The sequence below is a fragment of the Gymnoscopelus braueri genome, assembly GCF_963280865.1.
Source record: "Gymnoscopelus braueri genome assembly, chromosome: 4".
Lineage (NCBI taxonomy): Eukaryota > Metazoa > Chordata > Actinopteri > Myctophiformes > Myctophidae > Gymnoscopelus > Gymnoscopelus braueri.
In genome coordinates this window covers 5,994,222-6,008,869 of record NC_137605.1, presented here as the reverse complement: position 1 = coordinate 6,008,869, position 14,648 = coordinate 5,994,222, and the positions used below count along the sequence as shown (strand labels likewise).

Here is a 14,648-nt window from a genome sequence, read left to right as displayed (position 1 = left end):
GGGGTTTTACTCTGTCTATTTGTGTCTCATCTTTTCCTTCCATGTCCCTCTAGTTAAAGACATTTAACGTGTTTGTGTGTGTGTGTGTGTGTGTGTGTGTGTGTGTGGGGGTGTGTGTGTGTGTTTCAGGTGGTCGTACAGAATCAATAGCAGTGGGTTCCATCGACAGAAAGCTCAAAGAACAACCCAGAGTTGTCATTCAACACACACAGATTCACTCTGAGCTCATCGCCAAGATGACAAGCACTAATGGAGACAAATGTCCCATGTTGGCAGAGGAAGGTAGTGAATAAACTTAATACTATAAACCTTTAGTCTCCAGTGAGACATCACATTGTGCCTTCTTTTATTTATGTGAACTAAATAGTAGAAGTGTTAAACACTTCACCCATTTAATCTTCCTATAATTGGTCCTCACCAATGCTCATTATACAATGGCATAATTTCTGTCTACTCATTGGTGGGCCATGGACAGTTCATAAACCTGCCTACCAGTGACATCATCAATGGGGATTCTAATGGAAACTACAGCATTTCTCTTCCTGGAAAGTTAGCATGCTGAAATAAAAGTCATTGTTCTCACATAAAAGAGAAAAAACTAGAAAAAGTGCTCCTCGGAGCACAGGTCTCCGCCAGGTCAGGTAGGTTATTGTGGGCCAGCAATGTTCGGAATTCGCCAATCAGGATGGAATATAAAAAATCGGACGGAACCGTCTTGATCACTTGACTATAGAGATAATGTGTACTGATTTGCATGATGTTTGGACAAAAGCTGTAGGAGTAATATAAAAAAGAAAAAAAGCGGCCTCCTAGTGGCGCTATAATAGGGCAATGTTAAAAGGGTGGCGTTTGTTCTTCACCGTAGTGCGAATGTGCGTGCAAAGTTCCACCGCAATCGGACGCTGCGTTCATGATTTGCGGCATTTTGGTAAAAATTGGCCACTCCTGCAAACTTTAGATGTCAATGTTAGCCAATCAGGATGGAATATGAAAAATCAAACGGATCCATCTTGATCACATGAATATAGAGATCATGTGTACCGATTTGCGTGAAATTTGGATAAAATCTGAAGGCTTAATCTTTTTTTTTTATACATAAGTCGGCCTCCTGGTGGCGCTATAAAAGGCTAATGTGAAAAATGCAGGGCATATGTTTTTCCTTGGCCTCTAGGGAGTATGCGTGCAAAGTTTCACGCAGATCGGTGAAGTTACAGTTAAAAACGCAAATCTGCCTTTTATAGCGCCACCATGAGGCTGATTTGAAAATGTTCAAGTGGCATTTCTTCCTCGGCCTAGTGGGAATGTCCGTGTGAAATTTCACGGAAATCGCAAGCTGCGTTCATGATTTGAGGCATTTAGTTTGAAACGGACCAATCCTGCAAACTTTGGAAGCCAACCTTAGCCAATCAGGATGGAATATGGAAAATCAGACAGATCCGTGTTGATCACATGACTATAGAGATACAGTGTACTGATTTGCGTGATGTTTGGATAAAATCTTTAGGAGTAATATAAAAAAATGGGTTTTGCATAGATCGGCCTCCTGGTGGCGCTATAACAGGGCCATGTAAAAAAAAATGGGGCAGAGGTTCTGAATTGGCATCCAGGAAGTGTGTTTGCACAGTTTCGCAGCGACCGGGCCAACGGTGCCGGAGATTAGCTGTTCACAGACAGATGGACACACGGACGGACGGACGGACGGACGGACACACGGACGGACACACGGACGGACGGACGGACAGGGGGTAAAACATACTCTCTCGCCATGCCTTTCGGCCTGGCGGAGACAAAAACAAGCAAATCCTGTTTGAAATGACCAAACCTGCCTACCGATGATGTCACTGCTAGGCAGGTTTCTAAACTGTCTACAGCCCTCATCTGAAACACAGACTGAGTAGACAGAAATGGTGCCATATTATAATGATCATTAGTGGGACCCATTATATGAAGATATGTTTAGAACATGGTTGTAGTGCTCCTCTTAATACTTTTTGACCACTTTGTGTGTGTGTGTGTGTGTGTGTGTGTGTGTGTGCATGTGCGTGCGTGCGTGCGTGTTTCAGGTGGTCGTACAGAATCAATAGCAGTGGGTTCCAGCGACAGAGAGCTCAAAGAACAACCCAGAGTTATTCTGACGATGAATGTGCCAGCAGAGGAACAGAATTTATGTAAGCTACATCACTCTATTCTCTGTCTCTGTTTACATCAATCTCTCTGTCTCTGTTTACATCAATCTCTGTCTCTGTTGTTTACATCAATCTCTCTGTCTCTGTTTACATCAATCTCTGTCTCTGTTGTTTACATCAGTCTTTCTTCCTCTGTCTCTCTCATGCCTAATTTATACCAAAAATAGCAGGTCAGCTATTTCCGATGAGGGACATCGTTGCACGATGAAAAATGAATGCCCCATGCAGGATCTCTCTATTTCCATAGACAACGCCCTTGTGACTTAGGTTCCAACGGCCAAGAGCCTTGATGTTGTCCTGGACAGTCAGCTCTCATTCAAGGCACACATCACAGCGGTCACTCGATCCTGTAGGTTTAAACTCTATAACATTCGAAGGATCAGACCCTTCCTCACCCAGCAGTCAGCCCAGCTCCTTATCCAGACATCAGCCATATCAAAACTTGACTACTGTAACTCGCTCCTTACTGGCCTCCCGGCATGTGCACTTAAGCCCCTCCAAATGGTCCAGAATGCCATAGCATGCTTGGTCTTCAACCAGCAAAATTTGCACATGTCTCCCTACTTCTCCGCTCCCTCCATTGGCTCCCAGTTACTGCCCGCACAGAGTACAAAACACTGACGTTGGCCTACAAAGCAACCAAAGGTATGGCACCCCCATATCTTCAAAGCCTGATCCAACCCTACAACCCCTCCCGCTCACTCAGATCAGCTAACACAGGAAAGCTGTCAGAACCTTCGCTAAAACATCAGGGACAACGCTCCACCCGTCCCAGACTCTTCTCCCCTCTGGCTCCCAAACTGTGGAACGAATTCCCCATTGCAGCTAGAACCACAGGCTCATTCACAATCTTCCGCCATAATCTGAAGACTCACCTCTTCAGACTCCACCTTAGCCCGTAGTACTTGCCGTAGCACTGGCCCTGTAGCCTTCACGACCTTGCAGGCTTATGCAAAGGTTAAAATGTAATTTAGAGAGTATGTTATGTAGGCAGATGCCAGGTTCATTTGTTGACCTGGACTCCTGTAGTTTCAATGTACAGATTATGTATTTCTTTGATATTATACTGTTTAGACTGATGATAGGTTCTTGGTTTACCTATGATCCTAAATTGCTATTTCTATGCATTTGATGCATTACCTTTTGTTTACCTTGATTACTGTAAACCACTCTGGATTAAGAGTGTCTGCTAAATGCCTAAATTGTAATGAATGGGGCTTTACTCTGTCTTTTATGTATTTGTGTCTCATCTTTTCCTTCCATGTCCCTCTGTAGTTAAAGACTGTGTGTGTGTGTGTGTGTGTGTGTGTGTGTGTGTGTGTGTGTGTGTGTGTGTGTGTGTGTGTGTGTGTGTGTGTGTGTGTGTGTGTGTGTGTGTGTGTGTGTGTGTGTGTGTGTGTGTGTGTGTGTGTTTCAGGTGGTCGTACAGAATCGATAGCAGTGGGTTCCAGCGACAGAAAGCTCAAAGAACAACCCAGAGTTGTCATTCAACACACAAAGATTCACTCTGAGCTCATCGCCAAGATGACAAGCACTAATGGAGACGAATGTCCCATGTTGGCAGAGGAAGGTAGCGAATAAACTTAATACTATAAATCTTTAGCCTCCAGTGACACATCACATTGTGCCTTATTTTATTTATGTGAACTAAATAAGAGAAGTGTTCTTCACCCATTTAATCTTCCTATAATTGGTCCTCACCAATGCTCATTATACAATTGCATAATTTCTGTCTACTCATTGGTGGGCCATGGACAGTTCATAAACCTGCCTACCAGTGACATCATCAATGGGGATTCTAATAGAAACTACAGCATTTCTCTTCCTGGAAAGTTAGCATGTTGAAATAAAAGTCATTGTTCTCACATAAAAAAGAAGAAAAAAAGCCAATCCTGTTTGAAATGACCAAACCTGCCTACCGATGACGTCACTGCTAGGCAGGTTTCTAAACTGTCTACAGCCCTCATCTGAAACACAGACTGAGTAGACAGAAATGGTGCCATATTATAATGATCATTAGTGGGACCCATTATATGAAGATATGTTAGAACATGGTTGTAGTGCTCCTCTTAATACTTTTTGAACACTTTGTGTGTGTGTGTGGTTGTGTGTGTGTGTGTGTGTGTGTGTGTGTGTGCGCATGTGTGTGCGTGCGTGTTTCAGGTGGTCGTACAGAATCAATAGCAGTGGGTTCCAGCGACAGAGAGCTCAAAGAACAACCCAGAGTTGTTCTGACGATGAATGTGCCAGCAGAGGAACAGAATTTCTGTAAGCTACATCACTCTATTCTCTGTCTCTGTTTACATCAATCTCTCTGTCTCTGTTTACATCAAATCTTTCTTCTTATGTCTCTCTCGTGCCTAATTTATACCATACTTTATTATTTAGAAGAAATGTGAATGCCCCATGCAGGATCTAACTACAGGCGTTGTGAGCTTGTAGATCGGCTATATTTGGCAAAGAGGTATAGAGGTGTAGAGGGAAAAAAGAGGAAAAACACAATTTTATACAATATAGAGGGGGTCCCTGCATCATCTCTCTCTCTCAGCTAGGGGGTCCTTGGCCTGAAAATGTTGAAGACCCCTGGATTAGACGATCATGTAATAATGGTGACAGGCCTAGGCCCATGATGTCACATTAAAGTCCTTATTCAATTCCTTCATTCCAGACCAGTGTGTGGAGTCCAGCCTGCAGCTGAAGATGACTTCTCCGGTTTCTCCGGAGTGTCATGCGGGACGGACCCAGAGACGGAGACGATTACCCCAACACTTCCAGGGCTTTGAGCTGGGTGAGTGAGTGGGTTACCGGAGAGTGGAGACCAGGGATGGGACGCTAATCTTTTATCGTGATAAAAAAAAAAAAACGCTCACAATAATCGTATTATCGCATAGATTTTAATTTCTCGTGAAATTGTCCTCGTGAATAAGTACTTCCTCTTGGCTCACTCGCTCTTCCATCCATTTTCTGATGACTCACCGGTCTCTGCTCTTTCCATTGAATGTGTTGCAGCTTCCATGAAGGCCGTAGATGGAGCTACAGACCAGCCTCGCGAAGACCTGGATCCACTTTCTCCTCCAGCACAGTCTGCTCTGACATCTGTCTCCATCGACAGCTCTTCAGGTGACTCTCTCTGTCTCTTCTCTCTCTCCTCACTGCAGGCTTTCCTCCAAGGCTTATGATAGAAGAAGGTACAGACATCCCACGGGTCAGGCTCATTGTCAGACGGGACAGGCTCATCGACGCGCATGGGAGGCTAAACTGGAACAGCTAGTGAACAAACACTTTTTCTGAACCTTTCAGTTAATCGGTTCAGGAATATAAAAGACATAATTATCAGAGGTTGTTTTCTAATCATTTGTTTTTCGATGTGCTCACTGCATAATTTTATTGAGGCATCTAAACGGATGCACGCACGAAAATCTTCGGGTTTTGCGCGGATTTTGGAGTTTTTTTCTGTTACTTTATTTCGGTTTTAGGGTTAGGGTTGTTAGGGTTATTTAATTATTTTGGGGGAGCCAGCCCCCCAAACTCCTGAAATGCATAGAAATCTATGAAATCTAAATAAAAAAATCTATGAAATTTATATTAATTATATTGAATTATTACATATTAATTATATTATTTATGTATTTATTAACTGTTAATCCATTATGAAGAATTCCGTTTTCCAGATGAGCATAACAACATAAGAGTTATTCTTTAAATGGACACACTATTTAATTATATTGATTAATATATATTAAATAAATGTTTATTTATTAGACTTTAAAAACTCAACATTAATAAACAATCAACCATATTAGTCTACTGAAATAGCCTAGACTATGCCCACATCAGCAGCCAATATGTAGGCTACCAGGGCAGGTAAATAGAAATACTGACATCTTGTTAAAAAACACAACCAGATAAATAAGATGTAATATCCCATACCGAATCGATCTCAGGAGATGTTTTAGTCATGAAGAGCTGTGACACTTGTGCTTGGGTCCTTTGGGTTCTTATATTTTTGGAATGTTGTTCTCCTGAGGCATGCTGTCTGATGTCAGCCAGTCCACCATGCGCCACAGAAAACATACGCCGAGATACTTTACAGTTTGCTTTGTAAACATCTCCACTGACGCTGTCAAGCCAAGGGTTTGCCTCTTCCCACTCACGTCTGTACTTTTGGAGGCGTTTTCTCTTTAGAGGACGCGGTGTAGAGTCAGTTCAATACGGAACGCGTCTTTTAGTTTCCAATTACGGGACGATTCCGTATTTTACGGGACGGGTGGCAACCCTATTAGATGCCTCAATAAATACAGTGTACACGTCGAAAAGCAACATAGCAGAAAACAATGTGTGATGAATTATGTCTTCTTTTATTTTCCTGGACAGATTATTTTACAAAGGTCGCAGTCGTTCAGAAGTAGTGTTTGTTCATTAGCAGGTCGCCCCGGCTTAACCTGACACCGTCAAATGGAAGAAGCTTGCGACACACATTTGTTTCACAGCCTACTTCCCATCTGAGACTTCGGTCGCAGAATCGATGACAGACAGTTTTTCTTTTTTTCAAGCTACTAGGCAGCTGATTGGATGATCCCGCCCCTAGCAGCCGCTGATTGGTTTGGACACGCAGTGTTCGGGCATGCTTACCATAGATATAGAAACCTAGATACCTCATTGGCCTCTGCAGTTCGTTGGAGCAACTTGTATCGCGGCCGCCATTTTCGCGTAGGCAAACGGACACTCAAAGTGACTACTGGCCAATCACAGCGCTCACAGCGCGTTGACTACAGGCCAATCACAGTGCGTCTTTTCTAAGACCTGTCAGAATCTAGTTGTCCCGCCCCCACCTGCTTCTGATTGGCCTACCGAACGCCCCCTTCTGTGACACACGCGGAAGCTTCAGGGAAGCTCTCCTACGCTAAAATGGCGCCCAAGATACACATGCCTCAGAGCCGAAGGAGGCGTCTACCTATATATGTCTATGATGCTTACTCCCTGCGCAATCCCAGACCTCCCTGAAATCAAATGCAAATGAGATTTCCGGAGGGAGGGGGTTTACCAGGCTAGCCCCGGCTCTCTTTGACTCCAATGTGTTCCACCAAACTCTGGGCTGCAGTTTCCCTCCCAATGCGACGGAAAGGTTGTCAATCTTGCCGCCGTGCTGCCACCTGTGTGTCCAACCTTATGCACCTTATGTCTGACCTCATGTACATACTGCACCAGCTGAACTATGCTTTGTGTATTATTATTATTCATTATGTCGATATCTATCCTCGACATGTTTCTCTGTTTTCTTATTTTTTTTCCTTGCTTGCCCCCCCCCCCCTCTCTTTTTTTTACTAAGAACAAAACAAGCAGACAATGGAGCTTGCACAAAAACTCTTATGTAATTTCGCCCACTTCTTGTAAACCTGCGATGTGACAATAAAAGATGATTCTGATTAGGGGTGGGACGATATATCGATATATCGATATATCGCGATACTTTCTCCCGCGATAAATAATCGATATGCTGCCAAAAAATATCGATATTATTATTATTATTGTTTTTAAAGTTTGTGATACGTTGTTTTTCCTACTCTGTATTTGTGTAATGATGATTTTGAACCGTTTGGTGCTATTTTATGTGTTTATGAATTGAATACAAGGACTATCGTGATATATCGTTGGTGAATTTTCATGCAATATATCGTGATATCGCAATATATCGATATTTTCAGATATCGTGATATATCGTTGGTGAAATTTCTTGCAATATATATCGAATATCGTGATATCGCAATATATCGAACATCGGCGAATATCGCGATATATATTGTTATCGTGGGCCTAATATCGTGATATATATCGTATCGTGAGGTACCCATATCGTCCCACCCCTAATTCTGATTGTGATTCTAAGTTATTAGCCAAGTTACTCCTCCCTTATTGTCCTGTTATTGTGGAGTTTCTCATCTCGATTCATCCTGAACTCCCCTGGGGGGGTTTCTATTCCTCCATTCCAGACCAGTGTGTGGAGTCCAGACTGCAGGTGAGGATGAACTCTCCGGACCCAGCCAGGGGTTTTTCTGTGAAGGAGGAGGAACCCGAAGACCATCCACACTTCAGTAAGTTGTCAACATGTCTGTCTGCAGGGGTCTTCAACAGGGGGTCCGGGGTCCTCAGAGTTACTACAGGGGGTCCGCCAAATCTTTGTGTGATATATATATATTTTTTACCTTAACCACTTGAACCCTAGCATCCTTTTTCTGAGGAGAACTTTAGCCGAAAATAGCAGATCTACAAGCTCACAACGCCTCGCGCTGCGAGGCGTTGTGAGCTTGTAGATCGGCTATTTTTATCAAAGAGGTATTAGGTGTAGAGGGAAAAAGGAGCAGACCAAGTAAACAAAAAAAAAAGTTTAATCTGAAATGCAATTTTATACAATATAGAGGGGGTCCCTGCTTCATCTTGGTACTCCAACACCTCAGTGTCACTGAAGACTAAGCTTCAAACCTCCCAAAACAAACTGATCCGACTACTTCTCGGACTGGGGCCCATGACCCACCTCTCTCCCACTCACTTTGCCAGCCTAGGCTGGCTCAGGCTGGAAGACAGGGTTAAACAACTAAAATGGGTCTGGTCTTCAAAATTGTAAATGCAGATTTGCCCGAAATGCCCCCTATACCCGCATATCTGTATAAATACCTCGAAAAAGTTAGTGACACCCACAGCCACGAAACTAGAGGGAGCGTAAACAACAATCTGGTACCACCCACCCATAAAACAAACATGGGCAAATTCTCCTTCTATAGCACAGCCACCAAGGAATGGAATAGTCTAACCCCATCCCTCAAAAAATGCAGTTCGCTGGGCTCATTCAAAACAGCCCTAAAAACTCATCTTACTGGAGGCCGAAAGAGGAGCTAGTACCAGTTTCCCTGTAGACAGACGACCCCCCCCTCCTCTTTTTTGTACATATTTTGTATTTCCTCATGCTTTTTTTGTATATATTTTTTTTATTTTTCCATGCTTCCCCCCCTTTTTTTGTACATATATTTTTTTTATTTTTTCATGCTTTTTTGTACATAGTGGTATTTTTTCTGTATTATCTGTATTTTCATGTTGATTTTTGAACTGTTTGGTTGCTACTATATATGTCTATGAAATTAATTCAAGGACCCCAACGGAAACAAGTCCGCAAGGACTTTTTTGGCCGGACCTTTTAGACAAAAGCATTATAAATGTAACTGTGTTGTTTTACATTCTTTTGCCTAATAAAAATTTCAATCAATCAATCTCTCTCTCAGCTAGGGGGTCCTTGGCCTGAAAACGTTGGAAACCCCCTGCTCTAAATGATCCAGAATGCTGCAGCACGCTTGGTATTCAACCAGCCAAAAATGTCACATGTCTCCCTACTTCTCCGCTCCCTCCATTGGCTACCAGTTACACCCCCATATCTTCAAAGCCTGATCCAACCCTACAACCCCTCCCGCTCACTCAGATCAGCTAACACAGGGAAGCTGTCAGAACCTTCGCTAAAACATCCGGGACAACGCTCCACGCGTCCCAGACTCTTCTCCCCTCTGGCTCCCAAACCGTGGAACGAATTCCCCATTGCAGCTAGAACCTCAAACTCACTCAAAATCTTTCCCGCCGTAATCTGAAGACTCACCTCTTCAGACGCCACCTTAGCCCGTAGCACTTGCCGTAGCACTGGCCCTATAGCCTTGACGACCTTGCAGGCTTATGCAAAGGTTGAAATTAGGGATGTCACGGTGCCCGGTGTTACCGGTGTGCGGGCACACCACCGAGTACGTTACTTGCACACCGATAGCACCGTTTGGGTTTAAATTATTATTTTTAAAACTTTTTTTTCTTGTTTTTTTTAATAAAAGTAATTTTTTTGTGTGGCATTCATGCACGTTCTTGTAAATTACTACGGTTGTTATCAATATTTAGTCGGATATTGGAGAGCACAAACTTCTCCGTCTCCTCCTGCTCGCTGCTTCAACGAGTTAGAGAGTGCAGGCAGGCAGGTCGCATGCAGGGCACAGAGCCACAGCGTATCACGTGATGAGAGTGGGGGGGAAGGAGAAAGAATGCATATCTGCAACAAGTTGCGCATCCTAGAGGCTGTTCAGTACCGTGGGGAATATAGTTACACCATTTCTTAAAGGGCAAGACCACTTTGGTAGAGGTTTGGGTTGTGTAGTTACCTTGCCACGATGTAACTCTAAAGGTGGACTAGAAATCAAAAATAATTGTTCGATTGTTTAGAAATTGATAATTCAAAATATGCTCCTCATTGACTTACATTGTGCGGTAAAACAGCTCTCAAAGTCATGTAAACGAACACAAACAAAGCTGATTCTGACTATATAGAACATCACCAAACCCAGTACTGTTTTTTTTTATTTATAAAAATGTCAACTTCCCGTTGATTTTACTATTTGAAGATCCGGATCCGCGGATCCAGTCCGGGTTTTCTTCTTAATAAAAATAGCAAAATCAACAGAAAGTTATCATTTTTATTAAAAAAACAAACAGTACTGGGTTTGGTGATGTTCTATATTGTCTGAATCAACTTTGTTTGTATTCGTTTATGTGCTAAAAGAGTGACTTTGAGAGCTGTTTGACCGTACAATGTAAGTCAATGAGGAGCATATTTTGAATTATCAATTTCTAAACAATGGAACATTATTTTTTATTTCTTGCCCACCTTTGGAGTTACATCATGGCAAGGTAACTACACAACCCAAACCTCTACCAAAGTGGTCTTGCCCTTTAAGCCAGAGAAGGTGAACCAGTAGGTTTTCCTGGCAAAGAATATGTAAGTTAAAGCACTGCAAAGCAAACTAATGCCAATATGTAGCAGCCTATTAGCACCAATGTAGTTTTATTCTGTATTTTATTTTTTATGTCTGACTATATATGTTGTTTGTTTTTAACACATTCACTGCCATTGACGGACATCTCCGTCATTTAAAATCCACCCGTTCACCGCCATTGATGGATATCTCCGTCATTCCCCCCCCCCCCCAAAAAAAAGGAAAACAAAGTTAATGCCAAGCCAGAATGTCTGGTCACCCGGTGCACTACAGTACATGGAAAAACCTGGCATCAGCACTGTGTGTGTGACCAACGTCAAAGTCTTTATTCTATTCCCTCATCCCAGACCAGTGTGTGGATTCCAGCCTGCAGGTGGAGATGAGTTCTCCAGCACCAACCAGCACCAAGAGACAGAGACGATTACCCCAGTACTTCCAGGACTTTGAGTTGGGTGAGTGGGTTACTGGGGACAGTGGATCTCTTCATGTGGGCGCTGTGGTAGGGTCCCGGGCTGTTACTGGCTGGGGGAAACTTCCCAGCATGCCGCAGGCTGTTTTTTTTTTTTTTATTATTATTATTTTTTGGGGGGGGGACATCCAGAACCCAAGATAACGTGATCCAAAGATTTACTGCTCCATTCACTTCCTGGTTAACTTTTTACTTTAAAGGTTCTATGACATTCATTTTCACTTTTTTTTATTTTTGGGCGGTGAAACCGCCCCTATATGTGAGGTTTGGATATTTGCACCCCCCAATCCTGCGCTGTGATTGGCCACCAGTGTACCCCCCTAACCCTGCACCGTGATTGGCCAATCACAGTCTATTCAGGACTGTGATTGGCTAGTGAAACATGACACATGTGCATAGCCCTATAAATAGGACTATGCACTTAAAAAAAACACATTTATGGGTTTTTTTTAAGTGCATAGTCCTAAGTTAGGGGTGTACAATGGATGGTCCACAATATTACTTTTCTTCCATCACTTCTTCCATCACTGTGATGACCACTGTGACCACACCGCCCACTTCACACTGGGTGTGATCATTTTTTATGTTTTTTTGGGGGTTTTATGACCTCAATTACACCCAAAAAATCTGAACTTTGAACATTCAGTGGATTTTCTGTGGTCTGCGGTTTTCTGAATAATTAGGCTGAAAAGTAATCTGAGCTTGGCCCTTCGGCAGTGAGGTCACAGCCGATTAATCCCGCCCACTCTCCTCCTCGCCCCTCCCCTCCCCTATCCTTTCCTTTGGGGGGATTTTTTTGAGTGGATTTTTTTGTAAAAACTTTCTATACACATTTGAAGGACTATGACGAAGACTTTTAATGTGTGGTTAAACTGAACGTCATGAAACCTTTTAAAATCCTGTATCTCGGCTCCTGTGTTTTACTGTGTATTTTTGGCGAAACATGATATTTTCAACTGGGTATAACAAGAGAACGGGAGGTCACGATGACATTTCTTTCTTCTTCACAGAAGCACAGTGAATTCCTCCGTGATTAGCAACCATCAGGGGGGTTGATCATACCTGGAGATGAATATTCTTGAGGTTCTTGAAAAATTAGTCAGAATTGCTTAAAAATGCTGGCAGAAGCTACCTGCCAGCATTAGAAAGCCCCTGCATAGTACCTGGCAGTGAATGTGTTGATGTATTTCTTATTGGGTGATTTAGATGTTTGTATAGTGTTGGGTTGGTAGTTGCACAGAGTTGGCTATGCAAGCCTGTTTAACCCATTCAGACCTGACGCCCATTCTAAAAACGCCTTCTAAACCCTGACCTAAGTTTTGTGAAAAACATCAAATATGTATTCAAACATTACAAAATAATTTATGTCGCTACATACTGTACATGGCAACAGGAACCCCAGTCTTGAAAGGTATAGTTACAAATAAGGGGTTCCCGCCCAAACTGGGTTAAGACTGTGTAACGTAAGCCTGTTTGTTATGGTAGCTGGAAGACTCGCCCCAAAACACGCTCGGCCCCCATTTTTTTTCGCGGACCAGCTGTTCTTGTATTCTTGTATTTGTTTTACTGAGGAGATAAGGTTAGAAATAAGTTTAGGTTTATGCATAGTTTTACTGAGGTTAAGTTTAGAAATAAGGTTAGGTTTTGGCACCGTTTTACCAAGGTTAAGTTTAGGAATAAGGTTAGGTTTAGGCATAGTTTACTGAGGTTAAGTTTAGGAATAAGGTTAGGTTTTGGCACCGTTTTACCAAGGTTAAGTTTAGGAATAAGGTTAGGTTTAGGCATAGTTTACTGAGGTTAAGTTTAGGAATACCAGGTGAATACCAGGTGAATACCGCCGGATCTTGATCCTAGATTGCTTATTTCTATGCATTTGATGTATTACCTTGTGTTTACCTTGCTTACTGTAAACCGCTCTGGATTAAGAGTGTCTGCTAAATGCCTAAATTGTAATGAATGGGGCTTTACTCTGTCTTTTTATGTATTTGTGTCATCCTTTCCTTCCACGTCCCTCTGTAGTTGAAGTGTGTGTGTGTGTGTGTGTGTGTGTGTGTGTGTGTGTGTGTGTGTGTGTGTTTCAGGTGGTCGTACAGAATCAATAGCAGTGGGCTCCAGCGACAGAAAGCTCATAGAACAACCCAGAGTTGTTCTGACGATGTATGTGCCAGCAGAGGAACAGTATTTCTGTAAGCTACATCACTCTATTCTCTCATTCTATCAATCTCTCTGTCTCTGCTTACATTAAAGGGATACTTCACTTTCGGGCCGGGGAAACATTTAAAAAATATATTAAAAATAAATGAAAAAAGTTATGGAAAATTCATGGCCCCCTCACGCATTAGAGTGTCCTACTAATGCGTGAGGGGGCCATGAATTTTCCATAACTTTTTTCATTTATTTTTAATATATTTTTTAAATGTTTCCCCGGCCCTAAAGTGAAGTATCCCTTTAATCTCTCTGTCTGTTCAAATCAATCTTTTTCATCTTCTGTCTCTCTCATGCCTAATTTATACTCTGTGCCAAAAATGGCAGGTCAGCTATTTCCGATGCGGACAACATCGTTGTGCAACGAAATATGAATCTCACTATTTCCATAGACAACGCCCTGGTGACTTCGGTTCCAACGGCCAAGAGCCTTGGTGTTGTCCTGGACAGTCAGCTCTCATTCAAGAGCCACATCACAGCGGTCACTCGATCCTGTAGGTTTAAAGGTTCTATGACATTCATTTTCACTTTTTTTTTATCTTTTATGTTTTTTGGGGGGTTTTATGACCTCAATTACACCCAAAAAATCTGAACTTTGAACATTCAGTGGATTTTCTGTGGTCTGGGGTTTTCTGAATAATTAGGCTGAAAAGTAATCTGAGCTTGGCCCTTCGGCAGTGAGGTCACAGCCGATTAATTCCGCCCACTCTCCTCCTTGCCCCTCCCCTATCCTTTCCTTTGGGGGGGGGGGAGCAGAGGCGATGATTGACAGGCAAAATCCCTCACCAGCGACACCCGCAGGCAAAGATTTCTTTTTTCATTGCAGTTGAAAAGGCTTTAGAAATGTGAGAGAACAACACCTGCCATGGATCAATGGAGTGGACTTTTTTGTTAGAACTTTCTATACACGTTTGAAGGACCATGACAAAGACTTTTAATGTGTGGTAAAACTGAACGTCATGAAACCTTTAAACTCTATAACATTCGAAGGAT

The 14,648-nt window shown here is 42.6% G+C and overlaps 1 protein-coding gene across 1 annotated transcript in view; it reads left to right on the top strand.

The window, feature by feature from the left end:
• The window catches only part of LOC308083928 (uncharacterized protein), a 68,765-nt gene that overhangs the window by 40,215 nt on the left and 13,902 nt on the right, over positions 1-14,648 (top strand). Inside the window, exons 8-16 of the mRNA XM_080426349.1 lie at positions 130-282; positions 2,064-2,168; positions 3,604-3,756; positions 4,350-4,454; positions 4,855-4,974; positions 5,196-5,306; positions 8,177-8,278; positions 11,329-11,433; positions 13,532-13,636. Coding sequence (XP_080282475.1) covers positions 130-282; positions 2,064-2,168; positions 3,604-3,756; positions 4,350-4,454; positions 4,855-4,974; positions 5,196-5,306; positions 8,177-8,278; positions 11,329-11,433; positions 13,532-13,636 — 1,059 coding nt within the window. The remainder of the gene's footprint in view (positions 1-129; positions 283-2,063; positions 2,169-3,603; positions 3,757-4,349; positions 4,455-4,854; positions 4,975-5,195; positions 5,307-8,176; positions 8,279-11,328; positions 11,434-13,531; positions 13,637-14,648) is intronic.